This window comes from Dipodomys spectabilis, unplaced genomic scaffold (assembly GCF_019054845.1).
Source record: "Dipodomys spectabilis isolate Male_0828 unplaced genomic scaffold, ASM1905484v1 ptg000229l, whole genome shotgun sequence".
NCBI lineage: Eukaryota > Metazoa > Chordata > Mammalia > Rodentia > Heteromyidae > Dipodomys > Dipodomys spectabilis.
The window spans coordinates 1,673,830-1,701,620 of NW_024870906.1; the positions used below are offsets into that span (position 1 = coordinate 1,673,830).

Consider the following 27,791-nt stretch of genomic DNA (forward strand, 5'->3'; position numbering starts at 1 on the left):
CGTCCTGAGCGCGGGGAAAACCCTCCCCAAGTGGCCGAAGACACCCACAACTCGAGACGCCAGCTGCAACACGGAGCCCGGGACTACTTTCTGCTGAAGAGCCTCGCGGAGCAACCCTTCGGTTAGTGTAGTCCCTCCTCCCACTTTTGATTGGAGGCTGTAAACTTCGAAAAAAGACTCATTGGACCAATCATGATACAAGGCCGGGTTGGCCGAGTAGCCGGGACTAGAACCGCCTGCCAGTGCTGATTGACTGGTATGTAGGCCTTTTGGAGCCCCACCTCCTTCGTTAAACCCCTCCCGCCAGATGCAAATGAGTATTACCTAGAATTGAGCGTGCGCCTGCTCAGTAACTCTTATCGCCGCCGTCTGGCTTTAGGTTCTGCTCTGATTGGTTGATACTCCTGTCCGTCTACTAGCCTTCAGGCTCTCTACCCTCCTTCCACCCGGACTGGGTTCGTCTGAGCTCCTCCCAATGCAGGGTTGTGATTGGTTGAGTTCTGGAGAGTACCGCCAGTTGATTGGGCACAGCTCCGTGTCGATCACGGGGAGGTGGGGGAAGGGCCCCAGGCAGGCTGAGACGCCTGAGGGGCGGGGTGGGAAGGAGGGCCGGCCCGCGGTGGGGTGTGGGACTGCGGAGTGTGAGTGTGTGGTGTGTGTGAGAGTGAGTGTGTGCGCGCGTGTCAGCCAGGGCAGGAAGGTGGCGAAGGGCGGGGAGTCCGCGTGGGTGGAGGGAGGGGTCGGGCGGGAGGAGAAGGAGGTGGGCGGAGGGCCGGCGGGGAGGGTGGCGGCGCACTCCGGACCCGGCGGGGGCCGCGCCATGAGGCGGGTGACCCTGTTCCTGAACGGCAGCCCCAAGAACGGCAAGGTAAGGGGGCGCCGCCGGGGGGGGTCCCGGGGATCGGGGATGAGGGGGGGTGCGCCGGGCCCCGCGGCCTCGGGACGCCCGGGCCCCGCCCGCCGCTGTCCCCCTCCCACCTCCCCCCCGGAGCTCCAGTCCGGAGCCGCGGGGCCCCGGGGCCGCGGGGGACCCGAGGGGGCCGCTGTCACCCGCCGCCCGCGCGGCCCCCCGGTCCTGCTGACCCCGGCGCGGGAAATAAATGAAGTGAATGCGTGGAGGAAGCGGGCCCGCGGTGCGATCCGGCGGCCGCAGCCCCGGGGTGCTGGCTGCGGGCGCCCGGGGCCCCTCGGCCCGCGACCCCTGGCCTGGGAGGGCGGAACGGGCGGCTCCGCCCGGCACCCCCGGGTAGGCCTCCGTCCAGGGCGTGGTGCTCATGTGTTTCTCCAGCCAGTCCGCAGGGATCCTGAACCTCCTCCGCCTCCTCCGGTGCCGTGCACTGCCCCAGCCCTGAAAGTTGCTCTGCTACTTGGGAAAACGCTGGCTGTGCCCTGGCAGCGCACAGTCAGCCTGGAAAGAAGCTCGGGGAAGCTCGATCGCAGGCGCTCACCCCCAGCACCCTCTGGAAAGGCCGACTTTAAACAGCAGAGCGACCTCAAAGTATTTTATCTTCAGTGGTTTTCCAGCCACTCGGCGGTGTTCCACACGCACGGGCCGGAAGGGGTTCGTGCGTTCTCGTGTCGTGTGTCCTGGGTTCAGAGGCTGAATGAATGCCCATGCCCCAGCAGTACCTGCATTAGTTCACGTTCTTGAGCGCCTCACCACATTGGCAGCCTCTCTGATCCTGTGTCACTCTTGCTAAATCTGTTGTATAGCCTAGCTAGTGTTCTAAACTTTTACTGGAGATTGGGTGTGGTGGGGGTAATGGAACCTCAAAAGCAAACGTCTCTGCTCTTTACTATGAAAGAGGCTTAGACCCAATCATAAATATGTAACTATCCGCCAAATCTTGTCCGAATCTATTGAATCGTGTTGTTGCTCAAGACCCGCTGAGTTGTTCTTTCTTCTTCATTGCCTTCACCATCTCCCTGCTAGAGGCTGAACTCACCCCTGAAGCCACGCCCCCCAGCTCTTTTGCTTTTGCTTTTTCAGACGGGGTCTCCAGCTGACTTTGCTCTGACAGGCCTCTGACCAGATCCTCCCCTCTCTGCCTCCTGAACAGCTGGAATTACAGGCATGTGCCACCAGTCCTCATCCGATACAATTTTCAATGTTTTTTTAAGCTTTTTTTTTAAAGCTATCCTAATTTTCACCAGGAGAGATTTTTGGAGTTAACCTTTTACTAGAGAATCCCAGAAGACCAAGAACAGTCCATTTCAAATAATTACAAATAAATATATGGTATGCTGCAGAGATCATAAAAGTTGAAATGCTTTCTACTAAGCTAGAGAGCATATCCTCCAGCTCAGCATTCCTCTTGGCTGGATTAAAAAATATTAAAATGACTTATTTGATAAAAGAGAAGAATAACACTTAACAGTCTGAAGTATATATATTATATATTTAATATTTATGTATATAAATAGGATTGGCAGGATTCCTGAAGAACATGCTAAAACAGTGCCGAGTTTGATTTCTCATCCACCAGCTAGAATGTCTATATCACTTACATTGTCTTCTTTACCGCGTTTCTGCTATTTTTCCTGGTCATAAAAGTAACCTGTTTTTTCGTCTCCTAGGTGGTTCTGTGGTTGTCATGCTGGGCCAGAGAGCTGCGGGACGGGAGTGGGGAGGCACAGATCTCTTTCCTACACCACAGGCTCACGTTAGACTTTGTCTGGCATATCAGGATGAATAAGTCAGGAGTGCTTTGATGTTGGAGGGAGGCCTCCGCACTCTCCAGAATCATTTTCCCATGGGAAATGTACCTGCCACAGAGAGTCTATAGGACAATCCATCAGAGTTCAGGACAAAACATGCGTATTATTCATGTTCTTACTCAAGATATAAAATAACATGAAAACTTCATCACTGTAAAACAACAACAACAAAACCCAGGCATCTGCATTCTGGGTCTTGTCAGGCTTCCCCCACGAAGGGTGACAGGAAGCAGCCTCACTGAAATCCTTTGACACGTTGTGATAGAAAGAAGCAGACAGGGCCACTGTTTATGTAGCATCTAGACTCAACTAAAGTAACCCTTGCCACAGTGCCAAGTGATTCAAAGATGCTGCAGATAGAAGATAGCATTAATTATGCGAGCAAAGTAAACAACTAGAAAATGGCAGAGCTGCTGCTTCTGGAAAAAAAAAAAAAAACCTATGAGACTTAAAAAATAAAAGGATTCCTTTGGATCTTAAGTCAAAAATGCCAACTTTTAAAAAAGACTGAGGTACTCTATAATAATTGCTGTTAACAGTCAGCTTCCCCTCAATGTATATTGTATTTTGGAATATTATCCATTTATAGGGTGAGGTCATCCTAATTAGGAGGACATTTAAATATATTTCCCAGCATATGAAGACAAATAGCTGTGGGATTATATTTCTTCTTCCCCCCCCCCCTTTTTAGAATGTTGAATGTTTAAAATCAATATCGTATTTAATAGGATCTAAATTAGTGGCAAATATTTCTGGGATCTTTCTAGCCAATTCACAGTCCAAGTAAATAAGAATCCTTCTATCATTTGGGAACATGTGTACTTTCTTATGCTGCTATGTAATTTATAAATAACCATATGATGAGTACACGCCCCAAAATGTCTTTGGGATGGGTTTGTATTGTCAAAAGTGTTTAGAGGGCTGGGAATATGGCTTAGTGGTAGAGTGCTTGCCTAGCATACATGAAGCCCTGGGTTCGATTCCTCTACCACATAAACAGAAAAGGCTGGAAGTGGTGCTGTGGCTCAAATGGTAGAGTGCCAGCCTTTAGCAAAAGGAGCTTAGGGACAGTGCCCAGGACCTGGGTTCAAGCCCAAGGACTGGCCAAAAAAAAGAAACAGAGGTATTTAGAGACCCTAGTCCTAAAAAATTGGGATTTTAAAACTGGTGGTGGTGCTTTAAATTACTCTGGAAAGATCTCTTACCTTTCTTGTACCTCAGAGTCCCCATTCTCTTGTTTTTACTCCCTGTAACCCTTGACACTAAGGAGATTGAAATGAAGATCCAGACATCCATATATGTACGGCTACTAAGCAACTTGTTGTTCATGAAACCAGTTTCTGTACATCTTGAGAATAACATGCTTGAATATTCAGTAATGAGTTGTGCAAATCATGGGCCTTCAGTGTGCCTCATTCATTCATTCAATACTCACCAGGTACTTTTTATTAATGAGCTACCACTGGAGCTCATTAATTATTAATGAGCTGCCAAACAAACTACTAGAGACAGTAGTTAGTAAACATCTTCATTCTATACTGATGTTCACATTCTTGGTCCAGGAAATAACTCTTTCCTTCTGGCTTTGATTTGAGATTATATATATAGTGTGTGTGTGTGTGTGTGTGTGTGTGTGTGTGTGTGTGTGTGTGTGTGTGTGTGTGTGTTATTCAATCCTCAGATTTGAACTCACTATATTGTTGGCACTGAAGGTAAAAAAGTATGTGGACCTCTGCCTCTTGAAATCTAAACATCAGTGAGAACCCTATAAGAGCTCACTCTTTATGCTTAAATCTTTGATGTTATATTCCATATGTACAAAAGAATGCAATAAGCAATGTTACTATATCTGCACATGACTTAAGTAGTAGAGCACTTGACTAGCAAACATGAGGCTTTTAAGTTCAATCTCCAGTACCACCAAAAAGAAAATTAACACATATACTTAAGAGAAAAATAATGTAACAGATATCCATAAACCTGCATACAGTTCTAAGCACTAGTATATTGGCAGTTACTGTGTTTATTTTCCTGTTCTCTGGCCTTCCTATAAAGATAGCTATGCTCATGAATTTCATATTTTGCTATTTTTAATCAATAGTTTTGTCACATTAGTATGTCCACCTAACCTACATGTTTTTTGTTTTGGTAACTTTTAGACATTGTGTATCGTTGGTATCATATGCAATCCTTTGGAACTTTACTCATTTTTACTGCCTCATTGAAGCAGTAAAAACCACAGCTGGGCGCTGGTGACTTTATGCCTACTCCGGAAGCTGAGATCTGAGGATCATGGTTCACAAGCCCAAGCAGACAACTGCTAGAGGCTTCTGTCTCCAATTAAACAGCAACAAGCCAGAAGTGGAGCCATGTTGCAAGTGGTAGAACATCTGCTTTGAGTGGAAAGAGCTGAGCAAGAGTATGAGGTCACCAAGTTCAAGCCCTAGTATTGGCACACACAAAAAGAAAGACCGGTGTGCAGTGACAGCTGTCAGAGCCTGGATTCACATGCAGTCTATCTGCACAGCCACAGCCCTGCTTTACGTAGCGTAAGGTTGTGGATTGCTTTTGGTCTCTAGGAATTTCTTAGCCTGTATTTTTGGGGTCCTACAGTATGGGGCTTCAGTAAATAAATGAGTCCTAGAAGATAGAGGGATCCTGTTACACAGCTCTTGGAATCTCATCCTAATCAGATTTTCTTAGTGCTTTTTAGACTGAGGTGGTTTATAATTTGTGGGTGATGAAATTCACTGTTCAAATTAATTTGGTGTGTTTACAGGTGGTTGCTGTGTATGGAACTTTATCGGATTTGCTTTCTGTGGCTAGCAGTAAACTTGGCATAAAAGCCACCAGTGTGTACAATGGGAAAGGCGGACTGATTGATGACATTGCTTTGATCAGGTAACTGTCGCCTTTTTCTACACTGCCAGGAGTGTGCCTTTGGCTTCTTATTGCTGTGCTGTTTCCCTTAAGATGGCAAAGTGATCGTCTAGAATTAGTTCTTTGGACTTAAGATGAATTGATCAGATAGAGAACTCTTAGTATATTTCAGTATATTGATAGTCTTTCTGTAAAGCTCACACATGGCATTAAAAAATTTCTTCTTTATGGTACTTTACATAGATTTAATGAGACATGCAGTTGTTTTCCTCCCTCCCTTCTTTTCTTTCCTTTCTCTTCCCCTTTTCTTTCCCTCTCTTTCCCCTTCTTTGGCAGTTTCTCACCATGTAGCTTAGACTAGCCTCAAACTCATGATCTTCCTGCCTCAGCCTCCCAGGTGGTAGGATTAGAAGCATGTACCCCCATGCTCAGCTTGGCATGAAGCCTTTTTGTGTGTGTGTATATTCATCTTGGGGCATGAACTCAGGGCCTGGAGACTGTCCCTAAGCGACGGGGTTTTTTGTTGTTGTTTTTTGTTTTTCGCTCAAGGATAGCACTCTACCACTTGAGGCACTACTTCCAGCTTTTTCTGAGTAATTCATTGGAGATAAGATTTTTCTGATCTTCAGATCTCAGCCTCCTGTATAGCTCTATATACGTCTATTTATTGCTAAATTCTTTTCATGAGAATGCTTCAAATTCTATAAACATCACAGAGACAATTTTGTGAACACATGCTTAATGAAGTAGAATTATAAGTAGAAGTAGAACCCAAGTTCAAGCCCCCGTACCACAATGGTACTTTGGGAGAGTTGTTTTTGGTTTTTATCCTAGCCAGATTATCTTTTTAAACCAACCATCCCATTCTTTCCTTAGAGGGTCAGAATTTTGGACCAGGAAAGAGATCATGAACAGAAAATATGGTAAACAGAACACAAATTACTTTTTAATGCCAGTGATGGTGTGGTTGCTTTTCTGTGGGTTGTTAAATTGGCAAAACATAAGTTTTTAAAATTGATGATGTGAAGATAATGATGCAGTAAATTACAGTGTGTACCAAGGGCAATCTCTGTGTAAATCCAGGACAGATGACCTTTCAATGTATTGTACTGCCTTTGAAGTTAACCAGTTTTAGTCTTTTCACTTTACAACATCTGAAAAATTATAGGACTTACCTGATCATAGACTGACCCAGGTCATAGATTTTCGTTAATGAAAGGAAACTTCTATACTAGTCTGAAAAAGTTAACCAGCATGTGAGCAAGTAGAGAAAGTCTGAACAAACCAAGATGATTTCATAGTTTTTCAGAACCTGTCTTCTAGTCCATCTTCAGGTTCTGTGGATGATTGGATCAACCTAATTTTCAAACAAATTCTGCTTCTAAGAAAACCTCAATGTGCTTCTGGGATGTCTTACAGGTCATGTATGGCATAGAAGGATATAGTGGAACTGTGCTGTGTATACCTGCTCACTGGCTTCCATCTCCAGTATAGTCTTATCATTTATTTAGACTGACGCTGGGCTGGGCTGGGCAGGAAGGCAGACACGCACTGATATCTAGAATTGCAGGTTAGAGTCCATCAGTTTACATTTTGGTGTGACATGGGAGCATTAAATATTTAAGATTTCCCCCGGGCGCCAGTGGCTCATGTCTGTAATCCTAGCTACTCATGGAGCTGAGATCTAAGGCTCGTGATTCAAAGCTAGGAAAGTCCTGAGACTCTTATATCTAATTAACCACCAGAAAACTGGACGTGGCGCTGTGGCTCAAGTGGTAGAGTGCTCACCTTGAGCTGAAGAGCTCAGGGACAGCGCCCAGGCCCAGAGTTCAAATCCCACAGCTGACAAAAAAAAAAAAAAAATTACATTTCCTTGTATTTTTCCTGATATAGAAATATGGAAATTTATTTTTATTTCTAAAACATGTAGCTGCTTTTGAGTTTAGAAAGAATTTCTATAGTTTATTCACAGGTAAAGAATTAAGATTAAAAATAGAAGTTGACTGTGGCTTTAATCATATCCTTTCAGCATAATAAAACATTCTAAAATTAACAAGAAGGCCAAATGAACATAATTTGCATTGTGATTTTTATTTTTTTTTTTTCTCTTCAAAAATGTATCCTGTCAAGCAATTGCTGGTGGCTCACATCTGTAATCCTAGCTACTTAGGAAGCTGAGATCTGAGGATTATAGTTCAAAGCCCTCCCAGACAGGAAAGTTCGTGAGATGCTTATCTCCAGTTAACCAGCAAAAAGTCAGAAGTGGAGGTGTGGCTCAAGTGGTAGTGTACCAGCCTTGAATTAAAAGGCTAAGGGAGAGCACAAGGCCCTGAAAAAGAAAAAAAAAATAATCCATGTACAAAATCTTATTTGAACTTAAATGGAAACATTAGGTTCCAAGAGTAAATAAAACCCTGGAAATTTAGCTTCTTCACAGAAAGATTGATAGCAACAGTCTATCCTGTACCGAATTCTAAGGAACAGTTCCTATAATCCACAGATGATATGATGGTGGCTTTTAAATTTTTTTGTTTTCCCAGGGATGATGATGTTTTGTTCGTGTGTGAAGGAGAGCCATTTATTGGTAAGTAACTTAAAAGTCATTTTCTTTTGCCAAAATGATAAAAAAAAAAAAGAAATGATAAATATTTTTCAATGAATTTTAAACTTTAACATTTAAAAAGTTGTTCAGTTATACTTAGTTCTCCAGGATCATTGGCTGTCAATATTAAAGTATATTTTTTATTTGAATTATATGGTCATTTCAATATGGCTTTAGAGTATGTAGTTACTCTTTTATATTCCTTTTTATGTTCCAGATTTGGAAGTATTTATAACTCATAATAAAATAAGATGATTTTGATTTGATTTTGATTTATTTTGATATTTTAGAAATTGTAACTTTTAAAAGTTTCTCTTTGTTAGTAATTATCAAAATTTTCTCTGAGTGTTTTGTCACATATTTACAAGCATGTATTCCTTGCAGAAAATTATATCAGCCAAAAATAGTTGGCATCAGCTACACACAAAGGCACACCTATATTATTACCCTTAGACTTGGAACAAAGCATATATAACTGAATTTCTCAAAAGAATGAAGCTTTCTAGGCTGGTGCTGGTGGCTTGCACCTGTAATCCTAGTTACTCCAGAGGCTGAGATGTGAGCATCAAGGACCCAAACCAGCTCAGGCAGGAAAGTCTGTGAGGCTCTTCAGTCTCCAGTTCAACAGCAAAAAGCCAGAACTGGAGGTGTGGCTCAAGGGGTCGAGTACCAGCCTTGACTGAAAAAGCCAAGCAAGAACATGAGCTCCTGAGTTCAAGACCAAGTATCAGCACCAAAAAAAATAAAAATAATATTAAGTTGGTTTTGTTTGTTTGTTTTTTTAAAGCATGTAGTAAATATAGATTCAGGCCTGGGGTGGGAAGAAACAACCAGAGCGATAAAAGTAGCAGTAGTGCACCTGTCTAGTAAGCAGGACGCCCAGTTCAAACTGGCACCACCAGAACATGAAGAACTTCTTTAAAAGCTGATCTTTCTTTTTTCCTACACCACCCAAAAGATTTTCTTCCCTTACGTAGAGCATTCTAGAAGCCTGTTTCTTTGTGTGCGAGGTTGTTCTGGGTTTATTTTCTCAGTATGTGGTATGTTCTTTCAATATCTATTTTTAAATAATACATATTTTTACTTTAGAAAAACTTTCTTGAACTTTAAATCACAAGTTTGATCTTCTTCCCTCAATTTTCTTCTTCAACACTTGTTTTTTACATTTGAAACCTTTTGTAAACTTTTTTTTCTCTTTTTTGATCTTTAAGGCCATTTCTTTTTTACCTTTTCTTTTCCTCTAGGCATTATCTGTTGTGTTTATTCTTTGTGTTTCTTCTAATATAATCCTCATTTCTGGAATGGCTTTAGAGTTCATTTTCTCATTTCTGAATTTTATAATCCTATGTTATGTTGTTGTTGTATCCTTTGCATTCATTTTAGCCTGTTGGGATATTAGGTTATGATTTTTAATCTATTGGCACTTCTTTCTGATATATTTTCATTGTCTCTAGGGTTGTGATTGTTTTCTATTCTTTTAATGCTTTTCTGTGGATTTGATCTCAATACTTCTTTGCTGCTCATTTTACATGAAGTTAGTTTTCCTTAACCTGAGAAGGGAGGCATGGCAGGGGTACTTTTTCTAAGTTCCATGACTCTCATGTTCTTTTCTGTTTTCTCTGGGGTATTAAATAATACAGGATTCATTAAAAAAAAAAAATACATTCTGGGTTGGTAAGCCTTCATAACTCTTACCTGAACGCCTTTTTCTTTTGTCTCTGGTCTTTTTGTTGAACTTGGTTTCCTCCCCAGCTTCTTATCTTCTGGGGCATTGTCTTTATGAGGGAGTTTTGCCTGGTTGCTTTGCAAACAAGACAATTTCCAGCACTTTAGATCTTAGTGCAGCTGACTTGTATCACCCACTCTAGGGGTGCGCATGCTGGCCCCTTAGGTATTTTCTGTAGTTAAATAGGCACATTGAACTGTGAAGGCAACACCTATGGAACAATCTAGAATTCTGTGTTCATGGTGGATGCTGTTACTTCTCTGCTTTCCTTCACAAATGCTGACAGCAGCTGCTCTTGCGGCTGTGGGTGCGGGGAGTGGGAGGAATGCCCTGTCGCCTTGTTCTGTCCTAGGTTCTGCCATGGGTTGTCCTATAGTATTATCAGATGCTTTTATGGTGGATTGAGTTGAAAATTTATCCTACTGCCATCTTTACAGCATTCTCAGTCTTAACACTTTTTATTATTTTCTGCATGTCCTATCTAGATCCTCAGACAGATTCTAAATCACCGGAAGGAGTGTTTGGGTCTAACACAGATTGGCTAACCCTAAATGTCGGAGGACGGTACTTTACAACTACACGGTAGGTTGTATGGGTGTGTGTGTGTGTGTGTGTGTGTGTGTGTGTGTGTGTGTGTGTGTGTGTGTGTGTGTGTGTGTGTGTGAGAGAGAGAGAGAGAGAGAGAGAGTCAGAGTAAAAAAGACAGTTATAGCCCATGATAATGACAATTTGCCTTATAAAGGTTAAAATGTGTTTGTGACTTTAAGTATCACTATCTCATAAATTCTGTGAAATTTGTGAGATTTATGTAATCACTTAATCTCAATAAAAAATTACTTTTTTAAAAGACTGTATGTACAGTCAAAATGAACAGCATTAGATGAGTGTGGTAATGCACACCTTACATCCCAGCACTTGGGAGCTGAGGCAGGGGGATTTTGAGTTTGCTGTCAGCCTGGACTGAGACAAACTATCAGAGAAATGTTAGATCAGAAATATTTGTCAGGCCAACCAGCCAATCGAAGCAAGATTCCATCTCAACCACTGGCTGGGTGCAGTGGTATGTGCTGTCATCTCCGGGACATGGGAGAGCACAAGTCAGAGGACCACAGTCCAGGCATAAAGTGAGGCCCTGCAGTCGTGTATCTTGCTTAAAGGAAGCTAAGACAATATTTAAATCAAAGGAAGCTCCAATGAACTGTGGTAAAAGGCAACTTAACTTTACATTTTTATTTTCCAGCATCACTCCTACCAGGTTATGTAGCATATCAACTGTACTCTTGACTTAAACATGTTTGTTTATAAAGACACACAGAGCCAGTGGCTGACGCCTGTAATCCTACCTAGTCAAGAGGCTGAGATCTGAGGATCACGATTCAAAGCCAGCATAGGCAGGACTGTCCATGAGACTCTTACCTCCAGTTAACCACCAGAAAACCAGAGGTGGCGCTGTGGTGCACTGGCCTTGAGCTGGAGAGCTCAGGGATAGCGCCCAGGCCCAGAGTTCAAGCTCCACGACTGACGAAAAAACAAAACAAAAAAAACAGAGAAATCATTTTATTTTTTTAGGAGCACCTTAGTGAATAAGGAACCCGACAGTATGCTGGCCCACATGTTCAAGGACAGAGGTGAGTACCAGGCGCTTTTCCTGTTCTTTGTGATCTAGTTGTATCTGTGTGCTGACTTAGCAGTAAAATAATTCTTACAGGATTAAAAACTGAGGGTATATGATAGCTTTTCCTGCATATATTCTAATGCCATTTTTTGTTCCTGGGGGGCTTTTTGTAATAAAAACACAGGTGTCTGGGGGAATAAGCAAGATCACAGAGGAGCTTTCTTAATTGATCGAAGTCCTGAGTACTTTGAACCCATTTTGAACTATTTGCGTCACGGACAGCTCATTGTAAACGATGGCATTAACTTATTAGGTGAGTTTTTCAGATGTATATTATTGGCACACAAAGGTATGTAGAGAGAGATGGGCATAGGTAGTCTTTGGCTGGTGTGTATGTGTGTGTGTGTGTGTATATATATATATATATATATAACACTCATACTTTTTAATTTTAGGTTCTAAGATTTAAATTCCATCACAAAGGACTTTAAAGATTTTGTTGCTTTGTTTTTGTGAGTTAAATTGTGACTGACTTGGCATTAAGTTACAGATCTTGTTACGTTGGAAAATAGAGTGGTGCAAAGAAGCAGCCATGCTTTGGGACCCTATGATTCTAGTGGACCCTAAGTTCTACAATTTACTAGAAAATTAACTTGGGGAAAGTCCCTCAGAGTACCTTTTGGAAAGGGGATATTAGATTTTATTACCCTGACCTACTTCACAAAGTGAACAAATGCCTCATTACAAAGCAATGATTGCACATTTGAAAGCTTATAGACTTCTGTATTAGTAAACTTTGTATTATTGCAACAAAATACTCCAGTCAGCTAACTTATGAAGGGGGAAGAGTTTAATTCACAGTTTTGGTTGGCTCGAAATCCAGGATTAAGCAGGCTTGTATGGGCTTAGTCCCTGGTGAGGACAGGAAGTAGCATATCATGGCCAGAGCATGTGTCAGCGTATGTGATCACATCCCAAACCTGAGCAGAGAGAGAGAGAAAGAGTCCTGTGGTCCCTTTTGAAGGCATGCTTTATTTATGCCACTGTTTCTGGGATGACGGGTCACATGTGCCCCCATGTCAGCTTTTTAAAGATGGATTCTAACTTTGTGTGTGTATCTGTGCGTGTGTGTGGCAATGTTGGTACTAGGGTTTGAACTCAGCCTTATGCTTACTAGCTGGGTGCTCTATGACTTGAGCCATGGCACCCAACTTTAGGGTTTCTTGTTGTTGGTCATGAGAGGCTTGAACTCAAGGCAAGGCTAGTGCTGTACCACATTGAGCCACAGCACCACTTCCAGTTTTCTGGTGGTTAATTGGAGATAAGAGTCTCATAGACTTTCCTGACCAGGCTGCTTTAAACTGTGATGCTCAGATCTCAGGAGATCTTGATAAACTGAGAGAGGCCCTAGTAGAACTACTTTATAGTGGTTTTCTGCAGGGAGATATTCTCACGTGGCTGTCCCATGGGGGAAGTCCAGAGATGGGCCCTGGCATGAACAGAAAACCATGTGCTAGTGTGGCTCCATAGGCACTGTGTTGCCTGTCCATGAGAGTTATTTGATAATTGGATCATTAGAAATTGAGTTGGGTTTTCACAGAGCAGATCATGTTTAGGTCAAGGAATGGTGGCACACACGTGTAATCCCAGCTATGCACAAGGCCAAACCAGGAGGACCAAAGTTTGAGACCTGCCCAGACAACAAAACTTAGTAAGACCTCTTTGAAACAAGCCAGGTCTGATGGTACATATGGGTAATCCTAGCTATGCAGGGGGTAGAAGTAGAGGTAGAAGGATTTCATTCTATGACAAAACGTAAGACCGCACCTGAAAAAGAGGCAGTGGGGAAGGGGTGATGGCTACAGTAGAGGCCCTGAGTTCAAATCCCAGTACTGCAAAACGATAACTGTGAGGGGTGTAGCTACTGAATCAGAATAAGCTAACAGAAAGCGCTCAGGTCCTGAGTTCAAGCCTCGGTAACAGTACATTAAAAAGAAAAGTTTCTAGCCAGGCGTTGGTGGCTCATGCATGTCATCCTAGCTACTCAGGAGGCTGAGATCTAAGGATCACAGTTCAAAGCCAGCCTGGTCAGGAAAGTCTGTGAGACTTATCTCCAATAAACCACTAGAAAACCGGAAGTGGCGTTGTGGCTCAAACGGTAGAGCACTCGCCTTGAGCTGAAGAGCACAGAGACAGCGCCCATGCCCAGAGTTCAAGCCCCATAACTGACCCCCGCCCCCCAAAAAAATAGTTTCTCAATTATACTTCAGAGTTTTGTTGTGAGGTTGATGTAAACTTTTATTTATTTCTACCATTTTCCAGTTCAGTAAGCAAAAGATATTTATGGCAAACCTAATCAGATTCACTCCATTAAAAAAGTAGATGAAATGTTAAGATTAAATGAACTAATTGTTTTTATTGGATTCTCAGTAAAATCACCAAATCAGTTGCTTGTGGCCAGTTTAAAGTAATTATCTGAAATAATTTTGCAAATGGAAGGCTCTTGTTTGAATGAACTAGTTTTCTGGTTTTCCCATTGCAGAGCAGCTGGCTTGTAGATATTTCTCAGTATTTTTTTTGTGCCTTGCCCGCTCTTAACTCATTTGTTGAATTTCAGTTCCATTGTGAGAATGTAGCACACATGGAAACGAATGGCTGGCTGCGACAGTGCCCTGCTTCTTGTTCCCACAGGTGTGTTAGAAGAAGCCAGGTTTTTTGGCATTGACTCATTGATCGAGCACCTCGAAGTGGCAATAAAGGTGAGGCTTTTTAATTTTTCAATTTGATCAGCAGTGATTTATTGTGGGTATCCCCAAAAAGCCCCACTAATTTCTTAAAATACCTTTTTCAAGAACTCCCAACCACCAGAGGACCATTCGCCAATATCCCGAAAGGAATTTGTTCGATTTCTCCTAGCCACACCAACCAAATCAGAATTGCGTTGCCAGGTAACCAAAGCATGTTTATGTGACATTTGTATTGCACAAGTACGAGTAGCTTTGGTTTTGTTTTCCAACAAGTTTCATTGTTCTGTCTTCATCCATGCAAATAAACTCCCTGGACAGTGGCATCCTCCGGCACTCTGTTGGGTCCAACCCCCTCCTAGGGTTTTTGTTCTGATTTTGTCTTGGTTTCCTTTTTCCTGCAACATAAAATTTAATTATGGGCCACACCATTAATTTCCTTTCATAATGGCTATCCAAAGAGAGATACACTTGCCATTTTTATTATCTAAGTGTGCCTAGTGTACCAGTTTTTGAATACTTTAAAAAGTATTTGCCCAGTTGCTTATGTGTGGTTAGTCAGTAGCATATACTTTTACCTTTACATATTATAGCAGCGCAGATTTTGAAAACTCAAATATCCATTTGTTTCTTAATAAAATTCCTGAGTTCTTGAATTAATGAGGTTTAAAGCATTACTAAAATTTTAACTAAAATCACACTGATTAGCAAGTATGTCACTGGTAGAGATTTTTCCTTAGAAGCTTCTATGTATAAGTGAAGTACAGACAGACTATATCCTAATATATGCAGAGTTCCTTATGAGAAACACACTTAAGAAATATATTCATGATCTAAATTGCATTTGTGTTTTGTAATAAATTCCCAAGTGACTGAATTATGGTGTGCTTCTGAAAGCTTTGATGGTTAGCTATAGAGATTAAATTTAATTCAGAAGATAATTTAAAGACAATGACACTTTGTGCTTTTTATTTCAGGGGTTAAATTTCAGTGGTGCTGATCTTTCTCGTTTGGACCTCCGATACATTAATTTCAAAATGGCCAATTTAAGCCGCTGCAACCTTGCTCATGCAAATCTGTGCTGTGCAAATCTTGAACGAGCTGATCTTTCAGGATCAGTGCTTGATGTAAGAATCCTTTTGGGCTATAAGGAAAATTAAAACCAGTATGTCTCATGTGAAATGGACATGTTGTAAATTTGGTGTTTGCTTCTTTTGAAACAATTCTTTGTTGTTTTGTTCTGGGGACTGAACTGTATCTGGTAGGCAAGCATTGTGCCCCTTGAGCCAGGCCCTCAGTCCCTGAAACAGTTCTTCTTCAAGAGAACTTAAAAAAATCAGTTCTTCCTGGCTTCCATTAAAAGTCTTGCAAATATTGAATGTATTGAATTTGGCCTTTTCCTCCTTTTTTCTATGTGATTTATTGTTTGCACTATGTGGGATCAAAGTATACATCTTAACCAAGATTGTTCTCTTGCAGTGTGCAAATCTCCAGGGGGTCAAGATGCTGTGTTCTAATGCAGAAGGCGCATCCTTGAAGCTGTGTAATTTTGAGGATCCCTCTGGTCTTAAAGCCAACTTGGAAGGTGAGAGCCTCTGGGTAAACGCCTGTTGTATGATGAGAGCCGAGGGTAATGAAAAGGCCCAGCAAAGGGTAGTACCAGATAGATTGGTTTCCCGTCAGCTTCAGCGTGTGGTCAGTGCTCACACTCTGTGCTGCACAAAATTGAGGACTCCAAGAAAATAAAGCCTTGACTATTCAATAAGGCTTTACTTGGAGAATCAACATCTTTACTTTCAAATAAAATAAACCATTTTGACTTTTTTTGCTAGTCAATTGGAGGTAGAATCTTGTGGACTTTTTTCCTAAGCTGGCTTCAAATGGAGATCCTTAGATTTCAGCCTCCTGAGTATCTAGGATTACAGACATGAGCCACCCATGCCTACCTCAAATAGAATAAAATATTCTTATACTGACCAAAAGGCAGAATTTCACTATGCACAAAGCCAGAAAGGTTGGTTTTTTTTTTTTTTTTTTTGGTCATGTTTTTATAAAGCACTAGCGTGCTGTTGTGTTCGTGAACTGGACATTGTTGATTGTGTGTTTAGGAGGTTTAGTACTCATGTCCCTTCTCATAAACTTATGGAGGCATTTTATAAAAGGACCAGTTATCAAAAGACAGAGTTGATTTCTCTCCTCAAAGTACTGATGAGGTATTATACTATTATCGTACATAAGCAAATCATAACATGGAAGTCTATTTATGTAAGCTGGTTAAACTGAGATTTCAGGTTCATTTCCAATAGGAGTTTTAAGTTGAACTCCTCGGTATCCTGCAGGTGCTAATCTGAAAGGTGTGGATATGGAAGGAAGTCAGATGACAGGAATTAACCTGAGAGTCGCCACCTTGAAAAATGCGAAGTTGAAGAACTGTAACCTGAGAGGGGCAACTCTCGCAGGCACTGATTTAGAGGTGAGTTCACAGCATCTGATGAGTTCCCGGAGTCCAGAATTATCCATTGTATCATGCACAATTCACTGGAGTCACAAGCAAAGCTGTTGGCTGGTACAACGGCCAGGTAGCTCCAATGCAGCTGGCGGGCTGGGTTCCCTTCCCTTGTCCACATCAGTTTCAGTTCCAGAGCTGATCTACCACCAGTCAGAGACCGCTGCCCCAGGGATGGCGCGGGTGACGTTCAGCCTGCCTGGCTTCCTCTCTCTCCTTGTCCTGGGTCTTTTCCATGCAGTACATTTGATTGATGGAGGCTTTATTCATCTAGTGTACTACATTTTTCATAAATTTAAGATTCCAAGGAAGTTAATTTAACTTTGTAATTGAGCCTCGGCCATCCCCAGAGTGTTGAGCAGAATCTCCGTGTCATCTCCCTTTGTTGATCTCAGTTAATATCCAGCTCTATGCATCTACCTGAAGTCACCAAATTGGGCCTGTAGAGTAGCACCTTCAGTGAAAGGCCATTCCGGCTGTACAAGTGTTAGGGCTGCAGAATGGACAGATCCACCCCATTTCTTAATAATTAAGTAAAATCTTAACTATGTTTAAAAATAGGCTTCTTCATCTCATTTCTTTTGTTATTGTGTGGGATTGTGGTAAATTGGTTTAGATAATAGTTATCATATAGGAATTCATTCTGGATCCTCAATGCCTCCTTATATGAACAGTGGGTATGCTTCCTTTTCACCTTTCTGTTGAGCATGTAAACATGTTTTGTGGACATGTTTGTGGCTCAGGGTTACAATATAGATAGAAGAACCTGGCTTTAAGATAGGTGAGACGAAGTGCCAGAAAGAGGTTGGTTTTACAGGAGCAGCGTCCTAATATGGCCACAGTCAGTCATTTCGTGAGGTATCAGCTGAGAACTTAATTCCACACATGCATTACACAAGTCTGCCTTGGTCTTGCAGAACTGTGATCTGTCTGGGTGTGACCTTCAGGAAGCCAACCTACGAGGTTCCAACGTGAAGGGGGCCATCTTTGAAGAGATGCTGACGCCGCTCCATATGTCGCAAAGTGTCAGATGAGGTTTCAGGGGCTGGAGCAAGATGGCCAAGAGGAAAGATGGTTTCCTTAATCGTTTTCTTTCTCCACTCACTCAGATGTCTAGAAGAAATAACACTGTAAGGGAATTTTAAAAAACATTTAGCGGATTATGCTTTTTCTCAGTGGTGCATAAAGGGGGAAAAGTGGATTTTCCCCCCCACATTCTGATTTTAAGAAAAGCACTCACTTAATAGACGTAGAGAAGGAATCTAGATTATACTGCTGCCTTTTGAATGGAGTGGGGGGTGCCTGGTTTTGTGATCAGGAATAGTAGCTCTTACCTTTGCTTTTAAATAGGCATGATGTGGAAATGCCATCTTGGTTGAAGATGCATTTGAGAATTTTAATTTATGAAAAGCACAACATATGCAATTATATTTATTGAATACCTAGATGCAGTATGGATATTTAAATTGTTAAACTTTATGAGAACATTGAAAAGGTCGTTCAGGTTGATAAATAGCTTTAGTGATGCCTCCTTCCTTTAAATACCTGCACACCTTATGAATGTGGTGAGCTCAGACTCCCTAAGGCTCTTGTTTTCAGGTTCATTTTTATGATGTTTACTTTTTAGAACAAGTAGCTACATGAAAAGAATATCTTGTTCTTTCTCACTGAGGCAGAGAGGGAGGAAAGACCGTACCATGGTCGTCACTCGAATCAGATGAAGGCAGATGTGCCTGTAGCTCTGGTGTCCCCAGAATGAGTGTGGTGCAGGGTCATTCTTGGCAAGGTCCATCTACCAACACTGCTGGTCTGGTTTTTTTTTTTTTAGTACACGATCAACACGGGCATGGAGAGGTACTTCAGAACCAAAAATCCAAAGGTGCATCCTTAGTACTCATTTACTCCAAATGCCAATTCATAGGGCCAGCTTAGAAATTTAGTCTTAGAATTGCAGTGGACTTAAGAGTTAATGTGGCAGTTGCTCATTAGAAGACCATATGGCAGGAGGGTCAGCGGAAAACCGCAGACTGGGGAATGAGGAATTTCAAGCTGATGTCTGATAGTAGCCACCGAAAAAAATGCATTTCAAAAGGCATTTGGCTGGTCTAAAGTGTAGTGCCAGTTGGTCAGCACCTTTGCTTCTTTTACTTCTGTTTTCTGTTGCATGTGTTTTGGCTTTGTTTTGTTTAATCAAAATTTAGCCCAGTTTTCTTGAGTCATTATCTCTGTTACAGCAGCAGAGATGGAGCCTTTACTCCTTCCCCTTCCAGTGTCCTTATGTGTACCCCAAGAGCAGGGATGGAAGCTGTGTCCAAATGGGTTCTGAATCCGATAGCCTCATCTTACCTTCAGCAGTGAGCCACGGAGAACCACCTGTCTTCTGGAGGAGGACGACATGGCTTCAGTATTTCTGTAGCTTCTCTCTCGACATATGCAAAGCTTTCCTCAGCAGAGAAGGGCTACCCGGCTCTGTGCGAGGAGGGCGCTTCTCTACAGGGGAAGGAAAGCAACTGTAGAAATAAATTATTTTCTTTGCTTTATTATTTTTACCAAGACAGAGAAGTATTGTATTGAAAGATATCTATTTTCATAATCAATATGTGCCTAAATTATATTTAAATCATTTCACTCTGTACTATATTTTCACAAATTATAGAGTATGTTTGTTCACTTAAGGGTACCTCTGTAGACAAAGCTAAAACTGCAGAAGGAGCTGGAAGATTGAAACACAGTGTGCTTAGAAACTGCATTAATAAACAATATGAAATGTTGGAGAGATATTCCTTCTATTATTTCCCTGCATTTCTCTGATATGGGCTGACAACCCTCCCCAGGGATTGGGGGTTGGGTAGGAAATGTAGCATAGTGTTTGTTATGGACTGATCTGCTTGAAAGTCCACCATTGCAGATTTGTTGCTTTGGACATGATTATTATCCTCTTCTTAGAATGCACCATGCTAACAATATTAGTTATGAACGGAAAGAGGACAGTGCCTTCCAATGATTTACTTGTTTGAGTTCCTCTAGCTGATGAACATGACCAACTTGCTTTATAAAGTTAAATATCTGGTCTATTCCCAACACATTTTTTGTTTGACAACTAGGAGAAAGAACTAGAAAGAAGTTTCCAAATATTGCCCAGGGATGGAAAGTCTACGCACATGGGTTCAAATAGTTGAGTTGGGGGGAGGGAGGTTGGGGAGAAGTCTTAAACTCAATTGTTTAGATCATATACATTGATAAAATTCAATTCTCTGCTTGAGTACAGTCTAAATGAGCAGGAGTAGAGAACCACTGCACAGCTCTGCCATTATCTCAGAACACAGGAAAGTATCCAACCAAACACCTGGCCTTGAGCAGCCAACCAGAAGCATAGATGCCTGTCCCATCACGTACCAAACAGTAGCATGGACAGACATAGCCCATTCCTGGTAAAGCAATACATATGTAACCGAATCTAGTTCCTTCAATTACTATAGTTCCAAGGGAATTTTTGTAAGAAATATTGTCAAGATTCTTAAGAAGGTTTCCATTATAAACCAATTATTTCGCATATTTTCTCTGTTCTCTTAACTAGAATGCTGCCCTGGAATCAGTTTTTAAGTCATGCTTAATATATGAAAAAGAAAATCCTACAATTGTACTAAGTCCCTAAGGAAAAGTATATTTAAAATCAAAAGGTGCACTACTGCAAAGAAAATGGTTAATTATTTCAGCATGAAGCACCTTAGGTGAGGATTAGCTTTCTGGGCCCCTTTCATCACCTGGTGATTCATGTCAGCTGCAGTTAACCTTGAGTTCTTCCTGCTGAGATTTTACATTAGGACATCATCTGCCCTTCAGCAAGCTTATGAAATCATCATCATTATAACTTTGAGGTGTTTCAGTGTTAGAAACGAAGCAATTTTGGAGGAAAAAAATAGGACAAAGTAAAAGCCAACTTAAACCCAATTTATTAAATTGAATTCTTTAGTAAATGGAGTTATGAGGTGCCCAAAAAAGCAGGTCACTAAACATCAAAGCACATTTAATTGCATAGTAGTTGGGTCGTCTAATAGTACGGAAAGTAAGACACAAATTTTGCCTTTATCTTTAAGGTTTCTGTACCTAAGACCAGACCAATGCAGATTTAGAGAACGTGCAGCTTATTGAATAATCTCAGACCATGTTTCTGTGTTCATCTTAAACATTTCAGAGCAATTCTCAAGTTCAATACCAGTTGATTGACACCTACAAGAAACCCTGTGATTCTTGTCCAGAAGTAAGGGGTCCACATAACAGGACTCCCAAGTCTAACTTGCATCCCCAGTAGTCATAACCGAAACCAGAGTTTCTGTTTAGCAACACTTAGAAGTATACCCTTCAAGGAACGGAATTGAACAGTTTGAACCAACACTGTTCAAACCTAACGAATTCTGACTGAGAAATAACCTCTCCGTGTGTGTAGTCGAGTGAATTGAGCTTCTACTCTTTAGTCACCATATCTAAACTACTTAAAATGACTCCAAGTCAGTCTTAATTTGAATTCCCCACTAGCTGTATCCCCATCTTCACCCTGGAGAACTGGAAAACAATCATGAAAGAGGCTGGGCAAACCAGGGGAAAGTGAACTCTGTACTTGAAATTTATATGGCTCTTTACTTGAAATCCTTAAAATGACATTATTTCCAGTTCCATGACTGTCACCTGAGAAGTTACCAATCAACTCTAAAATGAACAAATTGGGTTTTTTAGTGTATATCAAGGTTTAATTATCAGAGAAGATATTTAAAACAAAATCAGAAGAAATAGGAGGACTAATCTGGTTTAAAAAATGCTGCCTCATTCATTCCTTGACTCATTTATTCAAACCTATATTTAATGAATGCTGACTAGATGCCAGGGCCTACTAACAGGTGATGAAATAGGAGAGAATCTCTGACAATCATGGGTTATATAAATCAGTAAATTGTAGGAAGGTAATGAATGAGTAAAGAGTTCTAGTTATCTTTTAAATGCTTGTGTGAATAACATGTCCCAAGTCATGCCTTGGAGTAGGGGGCGGTATATCTATAAAATGTGGATAAAGTTGCCAGGCTAGTGTCACATTCCTGCAATCCCAGTACTAAGGTGCCGAGGTGGAAAGATCATTCGAGTTCTCAGACCAGCCTGGGCAATATATTAGACCCTGACTCAAAGAAACATTTGGGTGCTTATTCCATGCACTTGTTGCTTCTCCCCTGTGCTTGACGCGCTGGGTACATGGGTTTGCACATTTTAACTGTAAGTATCTATTAAACAAGCAGATCTGTGTGGTATGTTCTCACTCTCCATCTGTTTTAGTGCTGGGTTTCTTACCTTTCTCATGCTACCAACGGCTTCAGAGGGCAGGAGGGACTGGTGGGAAAGGAACTGGGGGGTGTTTTCTCATGTTCGGTCTCATCTGCTTTAGGGTCCTGTATGGGTTGGTAAAATGACAATGATCACCTATCAATAAAGCACATGGTTAAAATTGGAAACAACTCTGTGATCACCTGGTTTAAATCCTTCCTTGTGCAAATGGAATCCTAACAACTAAGACAAGCTTCCAAGTGTCCCGACTTCTAATTGCATATTCTCTCTGGAGGAAGTTCTTGTGTACACATTTAACCTCACTTAATACCAGACATCTTTTTTCTTGGGAGAGCTGCCAATTTCCTCAAGGGAATCTTAATTAAGATTAAGATCTTAATCTCTTTGAATGGGGGTCTTAGCTGTAAAAGTTTTAGCAGAGGTTTTAAATGGCCTGACAAGTAAACTTAACAGATACACCAGCGGGTGTCCCAATTATATACACCATTAAAGGGCTTTATTTTTAAAATGACTATTACAAAAACCCTTTTTTCATGTGCAACATAATTTACCAGCAGGAAAGATTTCAATGGCCTAGCAAAATGTCATATAAAAAGGAAGCTAGGAGAATAGAAAAATCACAGTAGGCAACACACCTCAAAGGAAGCTTGAGATCCTGTTGGCTTTTGCCTCCAAACAGGTAAAATTTTGTGTGTGTGTGTGTGTGTGTGTGTGTGTGTGTGTGTGTATGCTATTGTATATCTCCAGGCTTTTTATACTCCTAAAAGTTAAGACCAGGTATGATGGTGCCTAAGGACACCTTGACCTTCAGTGACCTTGTCACCCTAGCCACACCCACAAATGCAGCCTTTGAAAAGAACCCAAAAGCTCATTGACCAGTTAATTTTAGCCACTTTCCCATTAAATGAAAATTAATTTAGAGGCAGGTGACAATGAACAATTAGAAGCTCTCAGAAAGCAAGGCAAGTAGTAGGACTCATCACCTTGATCAGTATGGCGTCCTGTCATTGTTACAGACAGACAAGCCAGCAGTAATACTTGAAAGACTTCAGGACAGATTGTCAGCAAAATGTCCTTAGTACTACCATCTAGGCCTCTGAAAGCTAAGCAACATTATATGAGCCAGAAATATCTAGTAAGGGACTACTTTTCAAAGCAGGTGGTCCAGGAAAAATAGTTGAAAACCAATGAGTAAAATGTAATGGCAAGAAAATGGGATTGACAACAATTGAATCCTGGGTTTTGGTAAGCAAATAATAAAATGAGCACAAAAATAGTACTGAAGATTAGAGTTTAAAGTACAGGTGTGTGTGTGTGTGTGTGTGTGTGTGTGTGTGTGTGTGTGTGAGAGAGAGAGAGAGAGAGAGAGAGTGCACACGCGCACCCACGCGTGTCTACACATTTTTGTTTTGGTTTGTCCCTGGTGGTTTAGAAACTCAAACAAGCAAGCAGATGTCTCTCTGTTTCAATGCCTGTGTGTAAAAACCGTGAGACTCCCATATCCCTCCTCTGAAGGGTTAGCAATACCCATGCGGGGCTGTACCAGAGTAGTTCCTCACTCTTCCCTCCCCCCCCCCCCCCCCCCCCGCCACCACTGCCACTGGTGCATTCTGTGTATGGATGTCCTGCAGCATGGAGCCAGTTCCAAAGCTGCTGGCTGCACTTGTTCTGCTGGCACTGTGCATGGAGTCCTGCTCCAGCCAGCACTGGTCCTATGGATTGCGCCCCGGAGGGAAGAGAAATGCAGAGAACTTGCTGGATTCTTTCCAAGAGGTAAGTCACCCTCAGCTTCAAAGTAAGACCTAGCTGATCTGCTGCAGTTTGGTCATGACTATACTACTATGACATGACTATGACTACTAGACTATGACTACCCAGGACACACAGGCCACCGAAGATGAGCTGTGCACACTGCAGAAGCCATCTTCCTACCTTCAATTCAGACAAAGACGGAAAGAAGTGGGTCAGGACCAATGACAACACGGGCAAGACAGCGTGTCAGACTCTCAGATCTCTATGACATTCAATCAGCGTCTTTCATATCGAGGATGGATGGAGACAGACGTTTAAGCAGAAAGAAGCTGGAGACTTGGAGTCCAAGAGTTAGCAAACTTATAGGGGAAAATATTGTGAAGAAGAAAAGTATAGATTTAATTTCATATAGGTTAGATTACAGCACGAGTACCAGCATTGTCGTGGGGTACTTAAAAAATTATACAGTCTGACTTCTTGCCCAGCACAGGTAGCTTACACCTCTTAGCTGAGACCTGACAATTGAGGTTTGAAGCCAGCCCTGACAGAAAAATCCATGAAACTCTTATCTCCAATTAAGTAGAGTGGACAGAAAGACAAAAGACAGAACTGGAGGTGTAGCTCAAGTGGTAGAGCACCATTGGTGAGAAAAATGCTAAGCAAAAGCAAGAGGCCCTGAGTTCAAGTCCCAGGACACACATGCAAAAAGCTATTTATGTTAGCTGAGTAATATAAAAAAGTAAGGGAAAATTAGCTGGAAAAACTTAAAACCATTTCATTTTACCTGGAAATAAATAGTTTTTATTGTTGGTGGTGGTTGTGGGGCTTGAACTCTGGGCCTGGGCACTGTCCCTGAGCTCTTCATCTCAAGGCAAGTGCCTTACCACTTGAGCCACAGTGTCACTTCCAGTTTTCTGGTAGTTAACTGGAGATAAGAGTCTCACAGACTTCCTGCGCAGGCTAGCTTTGAACTGCCATCCTCAGATCTCAGCCTCCTAAGTAACTAGGATTACAGGTATGAGCCACAGGCATGGCTTTTGTTTTTTGTTTGTTTTTGAGAAACTAAAGATAAAAGTCCCAGAATCTGAAAGTCTCCTCTCAAGAGATGATATGTAAATATATATAATATATAATAATATATAAATAATAAATAATATATACATCTCAGTAAAGCCTGAAAACAAAAGCCAACTCTATTCACAACTCTAAGCTCTTGTTTCTTTGTGTGTACCATTTTTTTTATAGGCTCAAAGTACTTCCTTTCATCATGTCTATCCTTCCTGTCCACAGCATCTCCCGTCCCGGTGTAAAAATGCCCAATGGGTCAGGCACTGGTGGCTCATGCCTGTTATCCTAGCTACTCAAGAGGCTGTGATCTGAGGATTGCAGTTCAGTTCAAAGCCAGCCCAGGGAGAAAAGTCCCTGTGAAACTCTTATTTCCAATAAACTACTCAAGCCAAAAGTGGCACTGTGGCTCAAGTAGTAGAGCGCCAGCCTTGAGCACAGAGGCTCAGGGACAGCACCCAGGCTGTGAGTTCAAGCCCCAGGACTGGCAAAAAAAAAAAAAAAAAATGTCCAATGGCAGCTCTGCCCTTAGTGTCTTCCCCCAATCCTGATGCTGCAACTCTCTTCCTCTTTCTGGGGTCTACCGCTCCTGGACCTCACGCCCCACAGATGATTTGTGGTGGAGATGGAAAATACCACTTCATCTAATCAGCCCCATCTCCAACAATCATATTCTTTGCCTTCAGATAGCCAAAGAGGTAGATCAACTGGTAGAACCCCAGCGCTTCGAATGCAATGTCCATCAGACTCATTCTCCCCTGAGGGACCTGCGTGCCGCTCTGGTGAGTTGAAGTGATTTCCTCTTTTCCTTTCTGGCCATACTAGGGTTTGAGTTTAGAACCTCCTGCTAGGCAAGGGCTCTAGCACTTGAGCCACGCCCCCAGGTCTTCTGGAAGTGATCTTGATTCAGCCCTATAGAGATGGAAAGGTTTGAGTACTAACACCCCTAGCACTGTCAGGGGGTGGGGGCTACCTTCCTAACTGTTGGGGTCCCTTTTATCTCTCCGTGTCCCTGCTGTGTGGCTAGACAGTATTCCCTGCTGGAAGAGCTGGTCTTCTCATCTGAAGTTGCATTGAAATCTTGACAACACTTTTCGCAAATTCTGGCCAACAAATTTCTTCCCACTGCTAATTCTTAAAGTATAATTAGAGTACAGTTGGCTAATTATACTCTAATTCTCTAAGTACATCCATCAAACCTACTCAGCTAGTCCCTCAGCTGCCTAAGCAATTGTTCCAAGACATGGTTTTGGAGGATCCTGGGAAATGCCGAAAGCAGAAACATCTCTAGATGATTTTTCTCCACTTTGGATTTTAAAAGTCCAAACTGGTATATTTAGAGAGTCACAGATTTGATTTCTACGGTTTTTTTTTGTTTTGTTTTGTTTTTTTGTAGAACAAATTCTCACCCAAAATGGAAATCTACTAACTAAATATAGGCACCAATACTGGAACTTGAAGTCAGGGCCTGGATACTGTCCCTGAGCTTTTTGATCAGTGCTGGCACTTTATCTCTTGAGCCACAGCTCTACTTCTGGCTTTTTGCTAGTGAACTGGAGATGAGTCTCGAACCATGATCCTCAGATCTCTACCTCCTGAGTAGCTAAGATTATAGGTATGAGATACTGGAGCTTTCATAACATAGGCTTTTGATGGGAAAACATAATACAAATCAAATGGAGTACAGAAGCTATGAAAATGCAATGCCACTTTGAGCTCCACAGGTCACTTATTTGCAGCTGTCTGAAAAGCATTATGGTCAATTATCCATTATGCTCAGAAAAGGGAAAGTCTGAATAAGTCATGTATGAAGATAAAACTTAATTTTCTTGAATGATTTCAACTCCCATGCCTTCAGGACAAATAAGAAGGAGGGCAGACATCTCTATTTCCTCTCTTGTCCTAAACTTTCTTAATATCTGATAAAAAATAATAAGTAATGAATTCTCTCAAACATGGCATTACAAAGGAATTGAAAGAAAGGCTGGTTTAATTCACATTGATTACAAATTGCTGTCATCTCTTTCCTCATATTCTGTCCTGAAGCTATTATTATGTAGATTTTATTCTTCTTACTACTATTAGTAAGCAGTTTGACAAGACATAGTTTGCAAGACATGTTGGCATACACCTGTAATCCCAGTACTCAGGACACTAAGGCAGGAAGGGATTGAGAGTTTAAGGTCAACCTGGTCCACAAAACCAGTTTGAGACCAACTGGGCTACGCAATGGGAACTTATCTCAAGCAAAAGAAAACAAAGCCAGACGCTGGTGGCTCTCACCTGTAATCCTAGCTACTTAGGAGACTGAGATCTGAGGACTGTGGTTCAAAGCTAGCCCAGCCTGGGCAGGAAAGGCCATGAGACTCTAATCTCCAATAAGCTACTCAGAAAAAGCCAGAAGTGGTGCTGTGGCTCAAGTGGTAGAGTGCTGGCCCTGAGCTCAGGGACAACACCTAGGCGCCCTAATTTCCAGCCCTATGACTGGGGGGAAAAATTTCCATCTACTGACTTCTCTAGTACTGTCTTGTTCATGACAACAAATGCACCTGCCCCTCCTCAATCCCTATTTTAGAAATCAAAATGTCACACATAGAACAAAACTCAGCTGGCCGGATCAAACTGGATACTATTTGTTACCTGTGTTTTTCAGCAAAGTCTGATTGAAGAGGAAACAGGGCAGAAGATGTAAGTCCATCTGCTGGAGTCTCCTCAACTCTGAAGTGTAGCAGTGACAAAGAAACTTGTGACCCATTATGTATATATGGGTGTATCGTGTGACTTTCAGACATTCCCACACCGAGCTGCCGTTTCCTAATAAAGCGATGTGCCATGGGTACAGTGGTAGAAAT

At 41.8% G+C, this 27,791-nt stretch overlaps 2 protein-coding genes across 4 annotated transcripts in view; both read left to right on the forward strand.

Annotated features, from left to right (window-relative positions):
* The first annotated feature begins 691 nt into the window (after positions 1 to 691).
* Kctd9 (potassium channel tetramerization domain containing 9) overlaps positions 692 to 27,791 on the forward strand; it is a 30,187-nt gene continuing 3,087 nt past the window's right edge. The window contains exons 1-13 of one of the 3 annotated variants that reach the window (XR_006150412.1): positions 777 to 868; positions 5,498 to 5,619; positions 8,139 to 8,182; positions 10,412 to 10,508; positions 11,496 to 11,554; positions 11,726 to 11,854; positions 14,233 to 14,300; positions 14,394 to 14,489; positions 15,263 to 15,412; positions 15,765 to 15,870; positions 16,625 to 16,758; positions 17,709 to 17,921; positions 19,026 to 19,569. Coding sequence is in view for 1 of the 3 variants with exons in the window: in XM_042697793.1 (XP_042553727.1) it covers positions 821 to 868; positions 5,498 to 5,619; positions 8,139 to 8,182; positions 10,412 to 10,508; positions 11,496 to 11,554; positions 11,726 to 11,854; positions 14,233 to 14,300; positions 14,394 to 14,489; positions 15,263 to 15,412; positions 15,765 to 15,870; positions 16,625 to 16,758; positions 17,709 to 17,825 (1,170 nt within the window). In the remaining 2 variants the exon portion in view is untranslated. Of the gene's footprint in view, positions 869 to 5,497; positions 5,620 to 8,138; positions 8,183 to 10,411; positions 10,509 to 11,495; positions 11,555 to 11,725; positions 11,855 to 14,232; positions 14,301 to 14,393; positions 14,490 to 15,262; positions 15,413 to 15,764; positions 15,871 to 16,624; positions 16,759 to 17,708; positions 19,570 to 27,791 lie in introns of those variants that run through there. The other 2 variants (XM_042697793.1, XR_006150411.1) reach the window with 2 other exon arrangements.
* Gnrh1 (gonadotropin releasing hormone 1) lies at positions 23,743 to 27,658 on the forward strand. Its single transcript, XM_042697794.1, has 3 exons — positions 23,743 to 23,895; positions 25,626 to 25,721; positions 27,593 to 27,658. The coding sequence occupies exons 1-3, from the start codon at positions 23,743 to 23,745 to the stop codon at positions 27,629 to 27,631; spliced, it is 288 nt and encodes a 95-aa protein (XP_042553728.1). The 3' UTR covers positions 27,632 to 27,658.

What these genes read in the sequence shown, in the direction of transcription:
- Gnrh1 (XM_042697794.1), top strand. Translation starts at nt 23,743, where the DNA reads ATGTCCTGCAGCATGGAGCCAGTTCCAAAGCTGCTGGCTGCACTTGTT. An exon ending in TGCTGGATTCTTTCCAAGAG is followed by an intron (nt 23,896 to 25,625) that starts GTAAGTCACCCT and finishes CTTTGCCTTCAG; the next exon opens with ATAGCCAAAGAGGTAGATCA. An exon ending in GGGACCTGCGTGCCGCTCTG is followed by an intron (nt 25,722 to 27,592) that starts GTGAGTTGAAGT and finishes TGTGTTTTTCAG; the next exon opens with CAAAGTCTGATTGAAGAGGA.